The sequence below is a fragment of the Lepidochelys olivacea genome (assembly GCF_965140295.1).
Source record: "Lepidochelys olivacea isolate rLepOli2 genome assembly, chromosome: 1".
Classification (NCBI taxonomy): domain Eukaryota; kingdom Metazoa; phylum Chordata; order Testudines; family Cheloniidae; genus Lepidochelys; species Lepidochelys olivacea.
The window spans coordinates 217,195,026-217,215,810 of record NC_140411.1 but is presented as its reverse complement, the minus strand read 5'-3'; the positions used below and the strand labels follow the sequence as shown (position 1 = coordinate 217,215,810).

Genomic DNA, 20,785 nt, shown 5'->3' with positions numbered 1-20,785 from the left:
GAAACCATCATATTAAAGTGAGTTGGTTATCTTCTCTGATTAATATTGTCCTCATTTCATCCTTTTAGATAACCACATCTGAGGTTGCTGCTGGAACAGGACTGGGAGACCAAATGAAAACAAGGCTATTGAGTTCCTCTAAAAACAATGTTTCCTCTTCCTTCTTCTCTACTACCCTTCCCATGGACGCAGGTGTCACTGGAGGGACCAGCTACTTTCCCACACATTGCAACTCAGAACAGTATTTTCCATCAGAATACCAGCTTGCTTCTCCCTCCTCCCCCAGTTGAATGACCCTCTGGGGGAATAGAGCCTTTCCCCTTAGTTCTCTCAGTTACTTACTCTCAACTTAAAACTGGGCTCAAAGAATTCGGAGGTGTCGATGGAAAACCGAGCAGTGCCATTCTCATTTGTGATATAGTCAGCCACATGCTTCTCATTGAGATGTAGCTTGATGGTCTCATTTGCAACAGGGATGCCCTCCTCATTTTCCATCTGAAGCTGAATAAATAAAGGTGTGCAAGGTGTTCAGCAAACATACAGGACAGATAAAGCCCCACTTACTCCCCTTAATATGTTAGGTTGGCTTCAAAGCCTTCGGTATTGAAGACAACTTGTGTGGAGGCTACAGTGAATAGCAGAAGGTGTTGTCATCAAATATTCAAGTGTACTTAAAACACATGCACTGGTCAGAGTATTTTGTGTGGGTTCTGTGAAGGGCAGGGAGAGGAAATTCCCTGTGGAGCTTCACAGGAGGGACAAAGGAAGACAGGAGGAATATTCCTGCTGTGGAGAGAAGGAAGTGTTTATATACAGGATTAGGTACAAACCAGGGTAACCTGGTTTATATCTAATCCTGTATATAAACACTTCTTCAGACCTGACCTCAGACTCTTGCTTGCTGGGCCTGCCGGGATGGAATGGCTGCAAAGGTGGTGTTCTTTGCAGGATGCTAGATTGTGAAACTTGCAGTGCTTAGGGGACTCGGAACTTATCTTGTGCCTTAACAAAGACCCCACCCCCCAGTATAAATTCTTTCTTCCTTGTCCCCACAGGGCTCATGTCATTTTGACTGTACAGCCCCTTGCCGCCCCCCCTCCCCACACACACACATGATAACGCAAGGTTCCATGACCCAGACAGGTTTCCTCATCTTCTCTGAAAGCCCCTAATGCAATGGGAGAACTGTGCATTAGGGGCTATTGCCGTGTGGTGTTACCGAGGGAACCTGCAACTGGGAGTAGGGGGATGGCCATATACAGCATCACGGAGATCATTTTTGCGACTGCAGAGTTCGCCCAGGACATTCTCTCTCTGCTGTCCTACCTCTCCATAGTAAGGAATTCCTCTTTTGTAGTACGTGTCCATGTTCTTAAACCACATTCTCTCCCTTGCCTGGTAGATGGAAATGTATTCAGCACCTATAATCTGTACACCTGAAGAAGGGTGCAGAAGAAGAGATAAGAATCAGAGCTGGGGGGAAGATATGGTTTTAAAGAAAGTTGCACTGAATGATCAAATGCAGGCTCCAGCACCCTGGAGGGGATAATTATGCTTATAAAATGGTACTTGATGGTGAACTGAGTCTTATGCTTGGCCATCAGAGATTCCCATCAAAGAGTACTAGCTCTCAAAGTGGCCTCTCAAACTCAGCCTGCAACCCCCGCCCATACCCCAGCCATATTCTAGTCTCCTTTCCCACCAGTGTTACCTGTTCCATCCTCTGTGAGGATTGCCTCCACTTCAAGGAACCAGAACATCCTGGGATGAAAAAGCTTGAATGTTTTGGTGTTGATGACATTTGTGATGCAGCCATCCTTCCCCAGCTGAAAAGTGAAGGGACCACTCAGTGAGCATATAGGAAAAGAGCCCAAGTCTCTGAATGGTGAAACTACTGCTCTTTGACCTCGTCTGTAAAGCTCTTCAGACCTTAGCACCCCTGCTCTCATCTCCCTCACCTACCTCTTTGCTCTTGTCTTATTTCTCCTCTCTTGCTCGACACCTAACCAATCCTTCACCACTATTTTGCCTTCTTCTGCCTGAAACCCTCTCCCTCCTTGACCTGCTCCTCTATGTCTTCCGGTCCCCTCTCAAAATATACTTCTTGTGTGATATTTTAGGACTTACCTATACATGATTAACACCATGCATAGATACTCTTATCCTGGAATATGGCCTTATTTTAAATTAGTTTAATCTAAAATTAATTAAGCTAAGTAGGGCACTCTTAGGACTTGTCTACACTTGAAATGCTACAGCAGCACAGCTGCACTGCTGTTTCACTTTGGCGTGGACACTATCCATGGTAATGGGAGGGGTTCTCGCATTACCGCAGTTAATCTACCTCTCGGAGAGGTCGATGAAAGAATTCTTCTGTCCACACTGGGGGATTTAACTATGCACCTCAGGAGTGTGGATTTTTCACATTCTGAGCAGTATAGCTGGGTCAACCTAACTTTTAAGTGTAGATCAGGCTTTGGTCCAGAATAAAGGTGTCCACACAGAGTTAATCAGGAATAGCTATTCTGGAATATTTTCCCATGTAGCCAAGCCCTTAGTTCGCTCAGCAAAAGTTAAATCCTGCAAGGTGCTGGGTACTCTAGCCCTGATTCAGCAAAGTACTTATGCACATGCTTAACTTTAAAGCATGTGAGTAAACCCAACTGATTTTAATGTAGCTACAACAATTCACACCAGTTAAGGATCTGGCCTAAAATGTTTTAATAGTCTGATTGCAAATCCCTTCCACTCTCAGTTTCGTTCTCTCGACTCATGTACTGACAGAATTATATTAGTTCTCTCTTTCTTGATGGAATCTCCCAAAGCAGATAAAATCGGAATATCTAAAGGTTTTTAAAGAAAGAGAAAGAGAGAAGATGCAGAAAAAAATGTTTTAGGGGAAAAGAACAAGAAGAAATCACACCTTCTTGGCCTTCCTTACACATCATAAAGTTCATAAAACAAAAAAACAAAAAGGCACAAGGCCAATGTTTTATACCCTTTGCAGGTTGCCTTCAATACATAAACAAGAGCAATAAAGATCGGTTTATCAAAGAGAAGAGGTGACTACTTTTCTCCTACCGTCTTCCCTGAAGTGGGATTATTTCTCTTTGAATCTACAGGCTAACATTTTTGGTGTTAAATCTGGTAAAACACAATTCAGCTGCTAGCACACCTATTCCTGGGATAGAGTGTTGTAGATTCATACACTCTTTGCTGAAGAAACAAACCCAGTGTCCTGGCCAAAGTGCCCTACTCAGTGAAATAGGCTATAGTGTTTGAGGCTGCAAATGTAGAATAGTCATTGAATTTGCCTGCACAGTCACTGCACTCCCAGTCTAACCCACCTCTCTGTGGCTCCCATACATAATGGGCCAAATTCATCCACCGTGTATTAAAAAAACCTTTCCATCCAACCCTCCAACCATGCCAATGAGATATTGGGGAAAACATGCCTTCCTCTGACAGCGCCTCTAGTCCCATCCCAAGAAATAGGAAAGGGAGCCAATAAAGCCTCCAGGCACCATGTAATGTCCTGGATGATAACATTTGTAAGAAAAGAAGGGCAAGCAGTGCAGGCCCCTATCATACTTGTCCAGTAACAGCTTCGCAGAATCCTTTGGGGGTCTCGTTGCACTTGTCGTTATAGTGTTTCCTGCACACACTGAGCTGGACTCTTCCCTGCACAGGCTGGCCGTAGGTGTAGCTAGAGGAGGAGGAAACACACAAATGAATCAGCTCACAAGATCACAGTTGCCAGGGCTGTCAGGAAACCAGTATAGGCTGTAACAGATTATGGACTAAAAGCTGAAATCCAGATAAGGCTAGTTCTGCTGGACCCAGGCTTCAGACATCTTTCCCTCCTCATTCCCTGCTTCTCATGGAAATTATTGCCTTACACAGGACTAGGGTTGCCAATTTTCTAATTGCACAAAACCGAATACCCCTGCCTCTCGCTGCCCTGCCCCTTCTCTGAGGCCCCGCCCACACTCACTCCATCCGTCCTCCCTCCGTCACTTGCTCTCCCCTACCCTCACTCACTTCCACTGGGCTGGGGCAGGGGGTTGGGGTGTGGGATGGGGTGAGGGCTCCAGGGTGGGGCTAGAAATGAGGGGTTCAGGGTGAAGTAGGGGGTGGCCAGGTGGCTCTGTGTGCTGCCTGTGCCTGCAGGCACTACCCCCCGCAGCTCCCATTGGCCAGGGTTCCCAGACAATGGGAGCTGCAGGGGCGGCACTCAGGGCGGTGCAGCGAGCAGAGCTTCCCTGATCACCCCTCCACATGCTGGCTGCTTCTGGGAGCTGCGCAGAGCCAGGGCAGGCAGGAAGCCTGCCTTAGCCCCACTGCACTGCTGACCAGACTTTGACAGACCAGTCAGTGGTGCTGACTGGAGCCACCAGGGTTCCTTTTCGACCAGGCATTCCGGTCGAAAACCGGATGCCTGGCAACCCTACACAGGACAAGATATGTCCCATGAAGGTGCCTATTAAGCCCTATTACACAGGGTTGCATGACACTTTTCCCTTGGCCCTGCAAGTGATGAAATGGGAATTTTCTGTAATACCTTATTATTAATCCCATGTGTGCCATAGTTTCCCCCTGTACATGGCCTTGCTACCCAGTGAGGGCTAAACGGTTAAATCTATTCTTGTAGCAGTGCATGAAACATGAGGTGCATGTCACTTAGCCATCTGGTATGAACCGTATGGGTCATTAAAGGACTGGCAGAGACTGACCCATATCAATGGGAAATCGGAGAAGACAATGGAAACCTCCAGAACACTTCAATCTCCCTGGACACTCATTAACAGACTTAAAAGTGGTAATTTTTCAACAAAAAAACTTCAAAAACAGACTTCAAAGAGAAACTGCAGAACTGGAATTAATTTGCAAACTGGACACCATCAAATTAGGCCTGAATAAAGACTGGGAGTGGAAGGAGTCATTACAAAAAGTAATTTTCCCTCTGCTGATACTCACACCTTCTTGTCAACTACTGGAAATGGGCCACCTTGATTGCATTGGCCTCGTTCGCACTACAAAAGTAATTTTCCCTCTCTTGATATTCACCCCGTCTTGTCAACTGTTGAGAATAGGCCACTTCCACCTTAACTGAATTGGCCTCGTTAGCACTGACCCCCCACTTGGTAAGGCAACTCCCATCTTTTCATGTGCTGTAATATTTATACTGCTTACTGTATTTTTCACTCCATGCATCTGATGAAGTGGGTTTAGCCCATGAAAGTGTATGCCCCCCAAAATTTGTAAGTCTCTAAGGTGCCACAAGGACTCCTCATTGTTTTTGCTGATACAGACTAACATGGCTACCCCTCCAGAACATCAACACCTAGCAATCAAAGAACAAGAGGAAAGAGGTTCCCCCTCCACTCCCCCACCCCCGCCCAACATCTCGCAGCAGGGAAGCTGAGCAGAGGCCAGCTTGCCAGCTCCAGAACAAAGGACTGAGAGGTGACAGGCAGGGGATAAAGACTTGATTTTGGGGAGAGGCTGGGCTGCTCTCACCTGGGAAAGGCACAGAAAGCCAAAGCCAGAAATGGATTCCACAGCAGCTTGGCTAGCTAATTGACTGGCTTGGCCAGACGGACTATGTCTTAGGCTATGTCTGCATTAGCACTTTTGTTGGTAAAACCTATGTCACGCAGGGGTGTGAAAAACACACCTATAAGTGATATAAGTTTTACCAACATAAGCACCGGGGTGGACAGCACTACACCAGCAGGAGACACTCTCCTGCCAACATAGCTATCACCGCTCGTTGAGAGTGGTTTAATTATACCAGCGGGAGAGCTCTCTCCTCTCAGCATGGAGAGGCTACACGGGAGATCGTACAGCAGCGCAGCTGCATTGGTCCAGCTGTGTTGCTGTAAGGTCTTTAGTGTAGATATAGCCTGAGCTTTCATTTCTTTGTACCAACATAAAGAATTCTGATACTCTGTCCCAGTTGCCTAATAAAACCTACTCTGTGTTGAAAAGGCTGTCTGGTGTCACTGCAGATACTTGCTGAGGTGTACTGGTCTTCAGAGCGTATAGATCTCTGACTAGGAGTCTGTCTCAATTGGACTCTTTGGGCAGAGCTCATGGTGTGAAGCAGGAGTGCTGGAGCCCAGAGGCTCAGTCTCGGAGGTGGTGAGGCGGCAGGGCCTCTCCTGAAGGAAGAGTGCACGCTGAAGGGGTTCCTCCAAGAGACTGTTTAAAAATGGGGTGTAGCACAGATCCTGTGGATCTGTGACAGTGAAGTACACAGGGACCTTAATGCTAGGCATCCTAATTTATTAACCTATGTACCTCTCCTACCCTCTTTCTTTCCTTTCTCTCCCCTTCCTATGTCTCTATAGTGATAAAAAAACAATACCTAGTATGTCTATATTGTTTTGTGTCTTCAAACTACTGGGCAAACATTATCCTCACAGCCCCACCTGCATAATGCAGGTGAATATTATGATCATGTTACAGAGATTGAAAGTCAGATGCAGGGGTTAAGTAGCTTGCTGTAGGTCACAAAGTGAATCATTAGCAGGGTCAGGATTAGAATTCAAGAGTTCCTGTCTCCCGGTCTTGTGCTCCATCCACAAGACATTGCTGCTTGTATGAATTTACACTCTTTCCCGCTTGATACTCACACAGCACAAACATTCACTTTGAGTTCTTGATCCAAGAAAGAGATCCTCTTTGGTGCATTGATCGTCACTTCAAACTTTGGCAACACTGCAAATGTGAGGTAAATATCATTGCTAAGTGACATCTTAGTTGTGAGGGGGGAAGAAGAAACAGAAACCTAACTGCATCAGCATTTGAGGGGTATGAACACCAAAGAGAGAGATTAATTGTTTAGAGGGATACAGACAGGTATAACTAAGAGTAAGGGAATGATATTTTTAGAAAAGGAAAATTTAGGTTTAATAGTATGAAAATTCTTCTTTACAAGGAGCTGTATTATTATAATACTCATACAGCATATTCATCTATAGATCTCCAAGCACTTAACAAAGGAGGTCAGTGTCACAATCCTCATTTTACAGGTATGGAAACTGAGGCACAGAAAGATTAAAGTGACTTGCCCAAGGTCACCCAGCAGGACAGTGGCAGACCTGAGAATAGAACCAACATTTCCTGGTTTCCAGGGCAGTGCTGATCCACTAGCCTGCACTACTCCATTAGGAAGGTTAGGAGTATAGTGTCCCAAGGGAAGTGGACATCTCAGTTGGTTGGAAACAGGCTTTTCCAAAGGAGGGGGTGGGAAAGGAGCTTTCCCTGCTAACACAGGAAGCTTGAGATTGTCAAAGTCCTACCCAACGAGCTCACAGGAGACAGGTGAAAGTCCCAGTGACAAGATGAGGGATGGCAAATTCATAAGAAGAAAACAAATCAAGGGAGTTGTTCCATATGTAAAATGACACATACTAGACAGATCATCAGGCATTGGTAGCTTTTATTTTTCTATCTGCCCATAGTATCCTTCCACAGTTTACTCTGCAGTCCACCACAGCTGCCAGATATCATTCTATTAAATAATAATAATATAATATAGTCTATTGAATAATAGCTTTAGACTTCTAGAGCACAGTATATGCCTTACACGCAATATCAATCTCACCCGGTCATATGAGGTTTAACTTAATATTATTTCCCATTGTACAGATGGAGAAACTGGGGCACAAAGAGGTGACATGACTTGACCAAAGTTACACAGCAACTTAGTGACAAAGCCAGAAAAAGAACCCAGACTTCTGACTCCCGGCCTTCTGCTCTGATCAGTAGGCCACATTCCTTAGTATCTATCATGATACCCACTATTTATCCATCTCCCCATTGGCCTCAGTCTCTCCTCCCTGCTTCCATGCCTTGGCTTACCTGTCTTAACCAGTGAGTTCAATAAGAAAAATCATGTTATATAGTGTATAAGGTCTGCACGTCCTCATGCCTGTGTTAGACAAACAGCCCATCACAGACTCAGGCTGTGGGACTTGGCCATATAAGACATAATTAACTAATGCAGATTAGATCTACTGCAGGTGCTTACCATATTCCTCCACAGTGAACCAATGATACGTTTTGTCACCTGACGTCTTCTCGACGATGATGTCATAACTCCCCAGGATTGGCTCTTGGATTAACGGGAATGAGAGCTGGACAATGGCATTATTGGATGTTACATCCAGCCACTGAAAGATCCGATTGCCCTGGGGATCCTAGTAGGTGTGGGGAGATAAATACAGATGCTTTTATCATCTTCTTCAAGGCCCTCCCACTTTTTTTCTTCCTTCCTTTACATTTCATAGATTCACAGATTCCAAGGCTGGAACGGACCATTGTAATCATCTAGTCTGAACTCCTGTATAACGCAGGCCATAGAACTTACCCAAAATTCTCCCCAGAGCAGATCTTTTACAAAAACATCAAATCCTGATTTTAAAATTGCCAGTGATGGAGAATCTGCCATGGTCCTTGGTAAGTTGACCAAACAATTAATTACTCACATGGTTAAAAATTTACACGTTATTTACAGTCTGAATTTATCTAGCTTCAGCTTCCAGCCATTGGATCATGTTATACCTTTTGTCTGCTAGATTGAAGAGCCCATTATTAAATATTTGTTCCCTGTGTTGATATTTATAGACTGTAATCAACTCACCTCTGAACCTTCTCTTTGTTAAGATAAATAGGTTGAGCTCCTTGAATCTAACACTAAAAGACAGGATTTCTAATCCTCTAATCATTCTAGATGCTCTTCTTTGAACTTTCTCCAGTTGCTAACCTCCTTCCCCGAATTGTGGGCACCAGAACTGAACAGAGTATTCCAGCGGTGGTCATACCAGTGCCAAATACAGAGATAAAATAATCTCTCTACTCCTACTGGAGATTCCTCTGTTTATGCATCCTTGGATTGCATTAGCTCTACTGCCACAGCATCACACTGGAAACTCATGTTCAGCTGATTATCCACCACGATCTCCAAATCTTTATCAGAGTCATTGCTTCCCAGGACAGAGTCCCCTGTCCTGCAAGTATGACATACATTCTTTGATCCTAGACATATATATTTAACTTTAGCGGTATTAAAACACATATTGTTTGCTTGTGCCCAGTTTATCAAGTGATCATGATTGCTCCAATTCAGTGACCTGTAATCTTCATTATTTACCACTCCCCCAATTTTTGCGTCATTTGCAAACTTTATCAGTGATGATATTATGCTGTCTTCCATGTCATTGGAATCATACCTGCTAGATGTTGATTCCCTATTTACAATTACATTTTGAGACCTATCAGTTAGCCAGTTTTTAATACATTTAATGTGTGCCATGTTAGTTTTGTTTTGCTCTAGTTTTATAATAAAAATAGTATGTGGTACCAAGTCAAACAACTTAAAGAATTCTAAGTATATTACATCAACAGTATTACCTTTATAAACCAAACTTTTAATCTCATCAAAAAATATCAAGTTAGTTTGACAGAATCTATAATCCATAAACCCATGTTGATTTGCATTAATTTTACTAACCTCCTTGAATTGTTTCTTAATCGAATCCCTTAACAGCAAGGATTCAATTAATCCCTAACATAATCTTGTTTGGGATTGATGTCAGCCTGACAGGCCTATAATAATCCAGGTTGTCCTTTTTACCCTTTGTAAAAATTGGAACATTAGCTTTCTTCCAGTCTTCTGGAACTTCATCAGTGCTCCAAGACATTAACAGTCCAGCAAGATCCTCAGCCAGTTCTTTTAAAACTCTTCAATACAAGTTATCTGGACCTGCTGATTTAAAAATGTCTAACTTTATAGCTTCTGTTTAACATCCTCAAGAAATATTAGTCGAATGGAAAAAGTGGTGTCATACAATGAGACTTGTAACATCTCTTTTTTCCCCAAATATGGAACAGAAATATTTATTGAACATTTCCATCTTTTCTGCATTATTATTGATAATTATATCATTTCCATCTAGTAATGGACCAATACGATTGTGAGGATTCTTTTTGTGCCCAATATATTTTAAAAATTCCTTCTTATTGTCCTTTACTCTTTTGGCCATTTCTCTCTTCTAAATCAGGTCAGCTTTTTAACCAGCATGATCTTCTTCTTCAATTGTGGATTTTGGGGCATCTAGTAAGGTGTTAAATTATTCCCACTTATCATTCACATTTTTCTATTAAATACTTTCTCCCAAATTATGATTTGGTTCATAATTGTTTTCAGTTTTGTGAAATTGGCCCTATTAAAGCACTAAGTATACCTATTTCTGGTCTAGACTTTATTCTGCTTGCACATTATAAATTGGATCAAGTCATAATTACTTGTATCTAAGCTACCTTTTTTTTTTTTTTGTTCTATGATCCGTTCCTCATTATCTGTTAGCATGGGGGATTTTTTTTATTACACTTGGTCCTATCTGGGGTGTGGGGGATGGTTTAACATATAGGATGTGACTAAGGACTCAGTCTTATAGATGCTGAGTGCTCTGAACCCCTGTTGCTTCCTAGGATGAGACTGTGTGTGGACTAAACTACCCTCAGATTAGGCTACACTGGATATCAGATACACAAGCTGCCAATCTACATGAAACAACACAGGACTGGGACTCAGAAGATCTGGATTTTATTCCCAGCCCTGCCACTGGCATGCTGGGTGGCCTTGTGCAATCACTTCACTGCTCAGTGCCTGTTTCCATATCTGTACAATGGGGATATTAACACAGACCTCCTCTGTAAAGTACTTTGAAATACACAGTTGAAAAGCACTGTATAAGAGCTTTGTATTATCTGCATTTGCCCTTTCTAGGACATGATCTTACAGGGAAAGACAACTCCTATACATACATGGTAAGCTTGGGAGTGATGTCATCACATCAGCCAGTCTGCTGTAGTCTGACTGAGGTAAATTTAAACTGGATTCTTTATTCAAGCCCCCTCACAACTACCATGTGTGTTACGCTCCTTAGTTCTGTGGACTCCTTCCCTGTGGCTCCCTCTAGTGTTTGAAAGTCACTTGGCATTTACTCAACCCTGCTCTAGTCCACTGCCATTACAGTCAATATAACATCGCTCTGGGAAATCCCTTTTTGAGGAGCGGTACTCCTGGCTGTGAAAGCACAGAAAACGACACCCATCCTAACGGTCAGTGAGGAGAGGTGGGGACATAGGTGTTGGATTTAAATGCTGTAGTTTACAATAAGTATCTATGTTTTAAAAATAAATAATACATGGGTTTTTGCTATTGTAGTTTACACTCTTCACCAAAAATCTTTAAGAATGATCTAGCCCTCTGTTGTTATTTCCTATATAACATAACAGAGTGTGTGGAACAATATATTCATTATTATTATTATTATAATATTTTGTACTCCTAGAGCACCATCCGTCTGGGGATCTCAAAATGCCTTACAACACTAATGAAATTTAGTCTCAAAATAACCCCAGGAGACAATTATTATTGTCCCTACTTTACAGATGGGAATACTGAGCCACCGGTGTTCAGTCCAAGGTTACACATAGAGTCTGTGGCAGAGGTGGGAAACGAATCTAGACTTCCTGACTCACAGTCATCTCCTATAACCAGGGCTCCTCCCTATAATAGTGAGGAAGCTGATACACAATCATATAAATGAAAAACCCTGCTCCTTTCTTTGTTTCTAATCAGATTGTCTTGTATAAAAGAAAACCATAGAGGGGCCTAGCTTATTCAGGAAGCATTGTGTACATGGTAAGTACTCATGCACCTATGGAGGGGGATTGGTTTTTCTTCCCTTCCTGGGACCCTTTATTGACAATTTCTTGCAATGCTCAGTGCCTGACACTCATTCTCAACACATTCTGCATGGGTTCCATCTGCACTGGGGAGTATTTGCTTTCAGGGTGACAATTTCTCAAGCAAACACTCCAATTCTGGAAGCTGAGAGAACTCTGTCCTTCGAAATAAGTCATGGTTTATGGTACGATGCACCTCTTACCTGAAGGATGATCAGGGGATACTGAAAAAGATAAAGGGCAAAAAAAAAAAACCGGTTAGAATTCAAGGAAATTAGTTACTGATTTAGAAATAAACTGGATGATAAGGCAAGACTCTGGCTGCTCGTTTTCTGGGTGCACAAGTTTGGAGAAAAGGCACAAGGTTTTCGTTCAGGCCTATCTCAACTTGTGACCAGAAGTTCAGTGTGTTAAGGTTACAACCCTAATGTCACCTGTCTGTGAAGATGACAGTCTAAAATATTTACAGATTTCCACAGTCTCTTGATATGGGGAGTGGTGAGGTGACTCTCCCCTTCAGATCTGCGTTCTCTAGGGATGTCCCAGGCCCTTTCCCCCATACAAAGGTGGGTCAGTGACTAGTGATGTGAATTCAAGGAGTATATTCACTAGAGAGACATCAGGAGATCTATTCAACCTGTTTTCCCGATATAAAGGTCAGATAGTGGCTGATTAAGTGAATCTATAACAGGTCCTTGAAAAATATTGACTCCCAGTCACACTCACCATCTCCTGGACAGGTTTGAAACTGTTATCCAAAGAGACAACTCGGAACATCACTGAAAAGAAAGGAGGTGATGGGGAAAGAAAAAAAATGAACAACGTTAGCAGCAGAATACCATTTTCTAATATATGTTCTGAAACTAAGTTTCTTCAGACAAATCATTGAAGGAAAGTTTGAAGTGTTAAAGAGAAGCCTTTTGAGTTATTGGAGAAGCAAAAAGTATTTGAATGTTATTTTTTAACTGGTGAAAAAAAATCAACTAAAGTATTTCCTCCATGTATCAGCTTGGGTCAAATATATCTAAAAAGTAAACACACATGGTCATATCATCTCTCAGCTTCTACTCCATTATACCAGGGGTAATTTTAGCCCACATATTATTTATTGAACTTCCTGAACTTAAATCTTGGGGCAGTGGAAAGATAAATCTAAAGATAAAATTATTCGAAGTTTGGAAGAAGAGAGAATAATTGACTTTCCCACCCTAAATCAAATGTGGACTATTCAAACTGTTTATCATGCATCATTTTATTTGCTACATGTTTTATTGTCATGTACAACAACAATTAAAACCCTTTCATTTAAATAAAATCACAAATTAACTGTACTTAGTGTGATGGGGTGTACTCCGCACACTGACTCTGAGAGGGCTGAATTAGGCCAGGCAGGCCCAATCAGCCAATCAAGCAGCAAACAAGGGAGATTCAGGCTATGTGGAGGGAGCTAATTAGGAGGAAGTTCATCTGTGAGAAAACAGACAAGGCTTCTATAAAGCCTGGAAGTTGATGGCAGAAAGGGGCTGCAGGGAAGTAAGCTTCAGTCACACCCTGTGAGAAGGGAGGTATGTCTGGAGGCTACAGAGGCAGGTAACCTACAGTTAGATCCTGAGAGGAGAGAGCTTGGGAGGGTGGCAAACCCAGAGGGGGTGGAAGCCAGACAGGTAGGAAAGGCTCAGGGAAAGAGCCAGCAAGGTCTGGGAGGGAACAGACCTGAGCTGCTGATTAGAGGGTCCCTGAGCTGGAATCCAGAGTACAGCACAGACCTGGGATCCCCTACCAGCCACTGTGGAAGTGACACTGGCTGGGCAGGGAATGGGAAGACTGCCCAAGCCTGTTGGTAAAAAGAGACTTTGATACCCTGGAAAGGGAGAGCCAAGCCACAAAGAGGCAACAGCTGCTCCTGGAGGCAGAGAGAGGCTGCAGAGAGAGAAGAGATGAAGTGCAACTGCAGGAAGGGGTATCAGCTGTGCAGAGCTAATCCCCAGAATGGCCAGGAGGAGGTGCCATCCTGTTGTGAGTAGAACACTGCTTGGCAGTTAATCATGCTTGGATATTTCAAATATGGCTGAATGAGGTTATTTCAAACTAACAAAACAAATGTTGCTTGTATTAAGAAGCACCACAGGTTTCTGCTCCAAAGGTATTTTCCAGAAAATATGAAGCATCCGAAAAGAGGGGAGCAACTTCATCACCATGAGAATAGCCCAAGTAGAAATGTAGAAGGACTGGCAGGGCCCTCTCTATCTTAGGAACTTATATGGCCCCAATCACCATAGTAGTAGAGCACCTTACAATCTTTAATGTATTCATCCTCACAACACCCCTGTGAGATAGGGCAGTGCTGTTATCCCCGTTGATGGGAAACTGAGGCACAGATAGACTGAGTGACTTGCCCAAGGTCACACAGGAGGTCTGTTGTAGGGCAGGGAGCTGAACCTGCATGTCACAAATCCAGGACTAGCACTCTAACCAGTAGACCATCCTTCCTCTCTAGCACCAACACAGCTCGGTATCACTGTCCTAAATGAATCAGGAAAAACCTATCCATCACTGCTTGCTGTCTTCAGGTTATGCTCCAAGACTCACCTCTTCATCAGAGCATTCCCCAAAAGAAAAGAGTAGAAGAAAACCCAGTCATGTGTTCAATGATAGAAACCACAGAGTAGGAAGAAGAATTGATTTTCTCTTCTGGACACATCTCACTGTCTTTATTCTTTATTTTTTGTATTGTACGCCCTGTAGAAATGATGACTGAATCCGAATCTCAGACTCAGATAAGCATAAACAACGAAAGATCTGGATATTCCTGAAGTGATGGATTTCTGTAAATCCAGAAAGCCATAAGATCTCTGAGGAAATTCATTCAATTAGGAACATATAAATGCTATTTATGCATTAAAATTCTATGAATAAGCTACTTTCCCCGCTGTCTTTTGATGATCCCTATCTGGGGCTGCAGCCAGAGACCACCTCCGGGACTGATTATGGACATCCTGCTCCAGTTCTTCTCCTCCTTAGCAATGAGACTCCATCCTAACCTCCCTGCCCCCTGACATCCACACTCCCAGTTCAATAATTAACTCATGCCGCCCCCCCCCCCATTCACCTGTCTGTCCAGGTTTGTAAATGGGTTTGTCCGTCTGGATGAAGACAATGCTGTCGACGTTCTGAATTGCCACCGACCTTTTCTCTGACAGGTGGACTGTGTGGCCTCTGGCAGAGAAAGTGATGAAAGCCAAAGGGTCAGAGGTGGCAAGAGGAGCCTGGGAGGGAACAAAAAAACGAAGACAGAAAATGTTTTAGGGTCCGTCTATGTGATGGGTTCCCAAGTGAGGGTGATGACCCCTAAGTGAATCATGCTGAGTCTGGTGATAGATTGTCTGTCTGCCAGCCACCAAAACAAGTTCTAAGAGTATGTCTACACTGCAGTTGGAGGTGTAATTTCCAGCTCTGGCAAACATATACACACACACTAGCTTTGATTGAGCTACTATAATAAAAATAACGTAGCCACAGCAATACTAGCAGTGGGTGACCGAGAATCTCAGCTGGGGTTGTACTCAGGCAGCTAGTCCAAGCTGTTGCCTGTGCCATTGCAGCCTCACCGCTGTTTTTTAGTGTGCTAACGCAATCACAGCTAGTGCGTGTGTGTTTAGTGAAGCTGGAAATTACACCTCCAGCTCTATGTCCCCTTACAGTCTACGCTATGGATTGGCACTAGTTTTATCCCCAGGCTGTGGCCTCCACACGCAGTTCAAATCCACACACAGAACAGCTAGCATAAATGTTTCCTAATCTCTCCGGACTACTGTGTATTGACCCTATTGATGTGCAGGACTGTCAGGCTATTAGCAAGTTCTAAAGTGCTTCTCCTGCTGCGTATGGGATCACCTAACTATGGGCTCTTCTGTGGCTTTTGGCCCTGCACTGTAATGAGAAAGGAGACTTCTGTGTTCCAACTGGGTTATGAGCTAGATCGAGTCAAATCCGCCTACACCCTGGGGTGAAAGTCAAATGTCTTTCCCTGACACACTCCCTGATCTCTCTCCCCCTCTCCCCACACACTCTGATAGATTTTTTTTTTTCTTCTTCAGACTCGTTTTCTAATCTTTTTTTTTCCTTTCCCTGCAGTCTGTCTTTGCGCACATCTACACGGAGACTGGAGGCATAACTTCCAGCTCTCGCATGCTAAAAATAGCCGTTTAGCTGCAGCTGCATGAACAGCAGGAGGGGCTAGCCACCTGAGTATATACCTGGGAGTTCAGACAAGATTGTGCTCTGGGCTGCTATACCCTCCTGTGACTTGTGCCGCTGTGGCTACACTTCTATTTTGAGTGTGTTAGCTTGATCAGAACTAGTGTATGTCTCCTTGAGCTGCAATGTACGCCCCCAGCTCCAGTGTAGACATACCTTGTGTCTTGTTTTTCATTTCCCATCCCCATTCTCCTTGAGCCTTTCTCCTCTTGTTCTTCAAGAGTAGGATCCGTTTGGACCACAGGAGGGATGTGTCCCCCTTTGTCTCTCTTTAGTTGAATTAAAATATGAAATACCTTGAACTCTCTGCATTGGAAGAAATTTTTTTCTGTCACAGATTCCTCAAATAGCGTGGTCTTGATGTCATGATAGTTCAAGTGAACATTCAGGGACAGTGGCTCACTGAGGTTGTAGAGCTGTACACACAGGCTCTGCGGAGAGATGCTCTGCAGCACCGAAGGGACCACCAGGACATACTGACTACAGATAAACAAAGCCAAACAGCCAGGTCAGTCAGCAGAAAGGACGGGACGCACAACAAAAAATACATTTGGAGAAAAACTTAGGGCTTGTCTACACTCGCAATTTACAGCACTGCAACTTCCTCGCTCAGGGGTGTGAAAAAACACACCGTTGAGCGCAGGAAGTCTCCAGCACTGGTAGCTACGCCCCTCGTGGAGAGGTTCTTTTTTTTTTTTTTAAAGAGTGCTAGGAGAGCTCTCTCCCAGCGCTCTGACCTGACTACACAAGCCACATTAAAGTGCTGCCATGGCAGTGCTTTAACGTTGCCAGTGTAGACTAGCTCTAGGTGGCTACTGGGAATCCTGATCAAAAGCTTGTTGAAATCAGCGGAAAGACTCCAGTTTAATGGGCTTTGGATCAGGCCCTAAGTGAGCACAGTGTGTTGTCCCTCAAGCTATTCCACTATTAGATGATTCTCCACACCCCCTCACCTCAAACTTGAACTGGAGGGACAAGCTTGAGGGGTGGTATGTATCATACTTATCAGGCCCTCATCACCATAGTATCTGAGCATCTCATGTTGTCTAATGGATGTATATACCTCTGTGAGGGAAGGAAGTGCTGTTATCCCCATTTTACAAATGAGGAACTGAATCACAGGGAAGGTAAATTACTTGCCCAAGGTCACACGGGAAATCTGTGGCAGAGCAAGAAAATGAACCCATGTCCCCAACTAGTGCCCTAACCACCAGACCATCCCCAGGTAGAGAATTCTGTTTCTGTGGCCTAGTCAGCCATGAGCTTATTTTCTGAGACTATCGACAAAAGTACCAGTTAATGCTAATTGTGGTGGTAGATCTGGGCACATTTCCATCAAGAAAGGAACTGAAATGTCACAACTTATTTGCCATAATACACAGGAAATGCACTTCAGTCTTGGCATGCAACGCTTGATTATTCCAGGAGGAGAGACTACCCAACTCAGCTTTTGTTTCTATCACTCTATCCTCTTCCCACCCCTCTCACTTTGTTGCTCCCTTTGTCTCCTGCCATTATGCCTTTTTTAAAAATGTTGCCTGTTATGGTTAGAACAGGCTCCCACTCCCAGGGCATCCTCACTCTCACCCTCCAAGCCCTTCCTCTGTTTGGTTAGGCTTCTGCTGCTAGCCTTCCCCCTGCTCCCCTGGTTCTTTCATTAAAATAAAAGTCAGAACTGAGAAACTGGACATGCAACCTAAAATGAATCACATCATATTTTTGTTGTAATCCTGGCCCCACCCTTCCCTCCCACTTATTTTATTGTTTTCATCTTTAACTGATCTTGCTTGGCTTAGATTGCACAATCCTCAGAGAACAGACCAGGAGTAAAATTTTCAAAAATGCTTAAGTGCTTAGGAGCCCAAGTCCCATGAACATTCATAGGGTGTTATACCCATACGTCCCTCAGGAAAATGAAACTTAGACTCCTAAATCACTGAAGTGATTTTTAAATTTTTACCCCAAGTCTTCTATTTCTGTAAAACCCTGAGCACTGTTATGGTGCTGCATAAGCAACACATGATACCATCAGACTCCAGCACAGCTCTGAGAGGCCCCTACAGTGCCCCTTGCTATTCCAGTCCTACCACTCACCCAGTCTTGCCAATACACCTTACTCCTGACCATCAGCACTGTCTGCTTATCTAGTCCTAGGCCTCCTCCTCATTTCTGCTGCTGCACCTCAATCCTCATCTGCATTAGTGCCTGTTATTAGCCCTGGATCTCTACTAAACAAATCACATTTCATACCAATTTTGTGAAAATGAGAGAGATTCACTCTACACTGAAACATCCACCAAATTCATTTCAGCCACACCTTTAACTACAATCTGAACCCAAATTTCCAGAAACAAAAGTCTTAGTGCATCATACAACAATGCCCCCAGTACAAATTAAATGATGGAAAAATAATGCAATATTATATAGTAAAAGCAAATAATATGTGATCTCTTACGGCCCATAAGATTTTGCCGAAGTCAAATGAAAGACAAGAACACTCAGAAAAATCTTTGACCACATTGTCGTCCACGGAGATGAAAAGGGAAAGTTGAAGGTGGAACCTCTCACAGAGAGCATATCTTCTGGCTTTTTAAATGCCCACGGCTGTTTCCTCCTCCTCACTCATATTCCAATGAAAAGACACAGAAAAAATTTGCATAGAATAATTTCCCTCTGTCCTGCCTTTCTTCACACCCTTTCAGGTGTTGCTTCATAAATATAGTTTAGGGGAGTTCCAGTGTTGCCAATTAATTCATTTTTACAGGCCAAGCCACTTCCTGATTCTCTTAATGTCTCACTTGTGCTTGCCTCTCTGATTTTCTCTGCAGTAGGGCTTGTCATCAGCTGAAGATTCCTTGATGCTCCAGCTTGTTAACATGTATCATTGCTGAAGTGCTTGTGTCAGGACACAAAGCTCCCACAACACTGCTGTGTCGTAGGCCTGGAATGTTGGATGATGATAACATGCACAAAGGGTGTGGTTAAATTCAACAAGGAAGGGGAAGAAAATCCCAAACATCCTTCTTTTTTTTTTTTTTTTTTAAAAGAGGTTCAAACACATAAGGATGAAAGAAAGGCAACTCTTCATTTACTTATTAAGGCCCTACAAACTGAGTTTGTAATCGTGGTGTTTCATAGAGTTTAAGGTCAGAAAGGAGCACCAGATCATCTAGTCTGATCTTCTGTACATCACAGGCCACCAGTACAACTCAGCACCCACACGCTGAACCCAACAAATGAAATGACACCAAAGTATTACAGCCATCGGGTCTAAACTATTATGTGCCACAGTCAGAGAATAGGCGGGATCAACATGCACCAGTGCCCATGGCCTGTGTTTCTGGGGATCTCTGCTTTGCATCTGGTGCACTTCCCTGTAAGAGTCCAAACAGTCCAGAGATGAAGGATCTTTCCCTGAATCCATACTTATAGCTTCTTCTCACTGAAAACAAACTGACAGGGCCACTACCCATGTGGGCTTTTCCTCTGATGGAGAGTGAGGGATGAATTTGGAGTGTTTGACCTCCAGTCGTCCCACACAATGACCATCTGCTTTGAAATTAGCACTTTGTTGTTCAAGTTCTTCATTTGCATTCCAGAAGGCTTCTTTCTCATCCAATGGGTTATTAATTTACAGGAGTAAATGTTTGGTATTACATTATAATGGGATACAGAAAAGTGAAAACAATACAAGTTATATCCCTTTAGCTTTCTTGAAGATTAAACACAAAATACACTCTCATACATTTAATCATAATTTTGATCTAGACTAATACACAAGTGAATTGCCCTGCTATGCATTTGCAAGCATTCAGTGAGGCCAGGGCATTGGCATGAGCTGGCACCTGGTTTGGCAGTGTCACACCCTCTTCCAACCACACCCTCTGGGAAAACCTCCTGGGAGAAGCCTGAGAGCACATTCAATAAAACTGGTTGGAAAAATTTCAACACAACAGTTTTCTGTTGGAAAATGCAGTTTTGATTGACTCATTCCTGCAAAATGATTCAATGTTGAGAATTTTCAGTGGGAAAAAGTGAAAACAAATTGTTGACTTTCTTATTTCGTTTGATAATATTAGTGTCTCATTTTGATGAGATAAAATGTTTTGTTTTAACGTTACCACTTCAATTAATTTTTTCAATTTTTATAGTATAATTAAATGTTAATTTTAAATGTATTATATATAATTTATATTATAATATTTTGACATCATTGAAACAAAATTATTTGACATTATCAATGTTTCCAAAGTGAAATTGTTCAGAATTTCCCTTCTTCAAAAAATTACTAAATTTGGCCTTTTCATTTTAATTCAGAACAAAAACCAACTTCAAAATATCAGAATTCCCCACAGAACATTTTCCCCATTTTCCAACCGGCTCTAATATTCAGCACATCTTGACTCTCTGACCAAGGGGGGAGTAAATTCTAGTGCAAAGGATCCCTCATTGAATATGCCCTGCAGCCAGCCCCCTCTAGTTTATAACTGGGGGGAACGGGGGTTCCTCGCTCAAGCTCCCCAGCTGACTGCAACTGCCAGAGTATCACATGGGGAGAAAGCGTTTCTAAGGTAGCCAAGTTACAAAGCAATGAGGGTTTTGTAGATGAAAAGAAACCAACTCATTCAGCTTCACCCAGAAATAAACTGGAAGCCAGCGTAGACTGTGGAATAGTGGGAAACAATTATGCACATTTTTTTACTTCTGTGCTCTGCTTAAGTCCCTTCATTAAACTTCTTTTTATCCAATTTGTTTAGAGCATTTT

At 43.1% G+C, this 20,785-nt stretch overlaps 1 protein-coding gene across 2 annotated transcripts in view; it reads right to left on the bottom strand.

The window, feature by feature from the left end:
* LOC311525613 (ovostatin-like) overlaps positions 1-18,597 on the bottom strand; it is a gene marked incomplete at its 5' end in the record, with an annotated part of 47,388 nt that extends 28,791 nt beyond the window's left edge. For both annotated transcript variants that reach the window (XM_084637923.1, XM_084637922.1), the window contains 11 exons: positions 343-501; positions 1,327-1,436; positions 1,712-1,826; positions 3,592-3,706; positions 6,639-6,723; positions 8,039-8,207; positions 11,967-11,987; positions 12,490-12,542; positions 14,873-15,029; positions 16,317-16,500; positions 18,476-18,597. In XM_084637923.1, the coding sequence (XP_084494049.1) occupies positions 343-501; positions 1,327-1,436; positions 1,712-1,826; positions 3,592-3,706; positions 6,639-6,723; positions 8,039-8,207; positions 11,967-11,987; positions 12,490-12,542; positions 14,873-15,029; positions 16,317-16,500; positions 18,476-18,597 (1,290 nt within the window). The remainder of the gene's footprint in view (positions 1-342; positions 502-1,326; positions 1,437-1,711; positions 1,827-3,591; positions 3,707-6,638; positions 6,724-8,038; positions 8,208-11,966; positions 11,988-12,489; positions 12,543-14,872; positions 15,030-16,316; positions 16,501-18,475) is intronic.
* Positions 18,598-20,785: the final 2,188 nt, after the last annotated feature.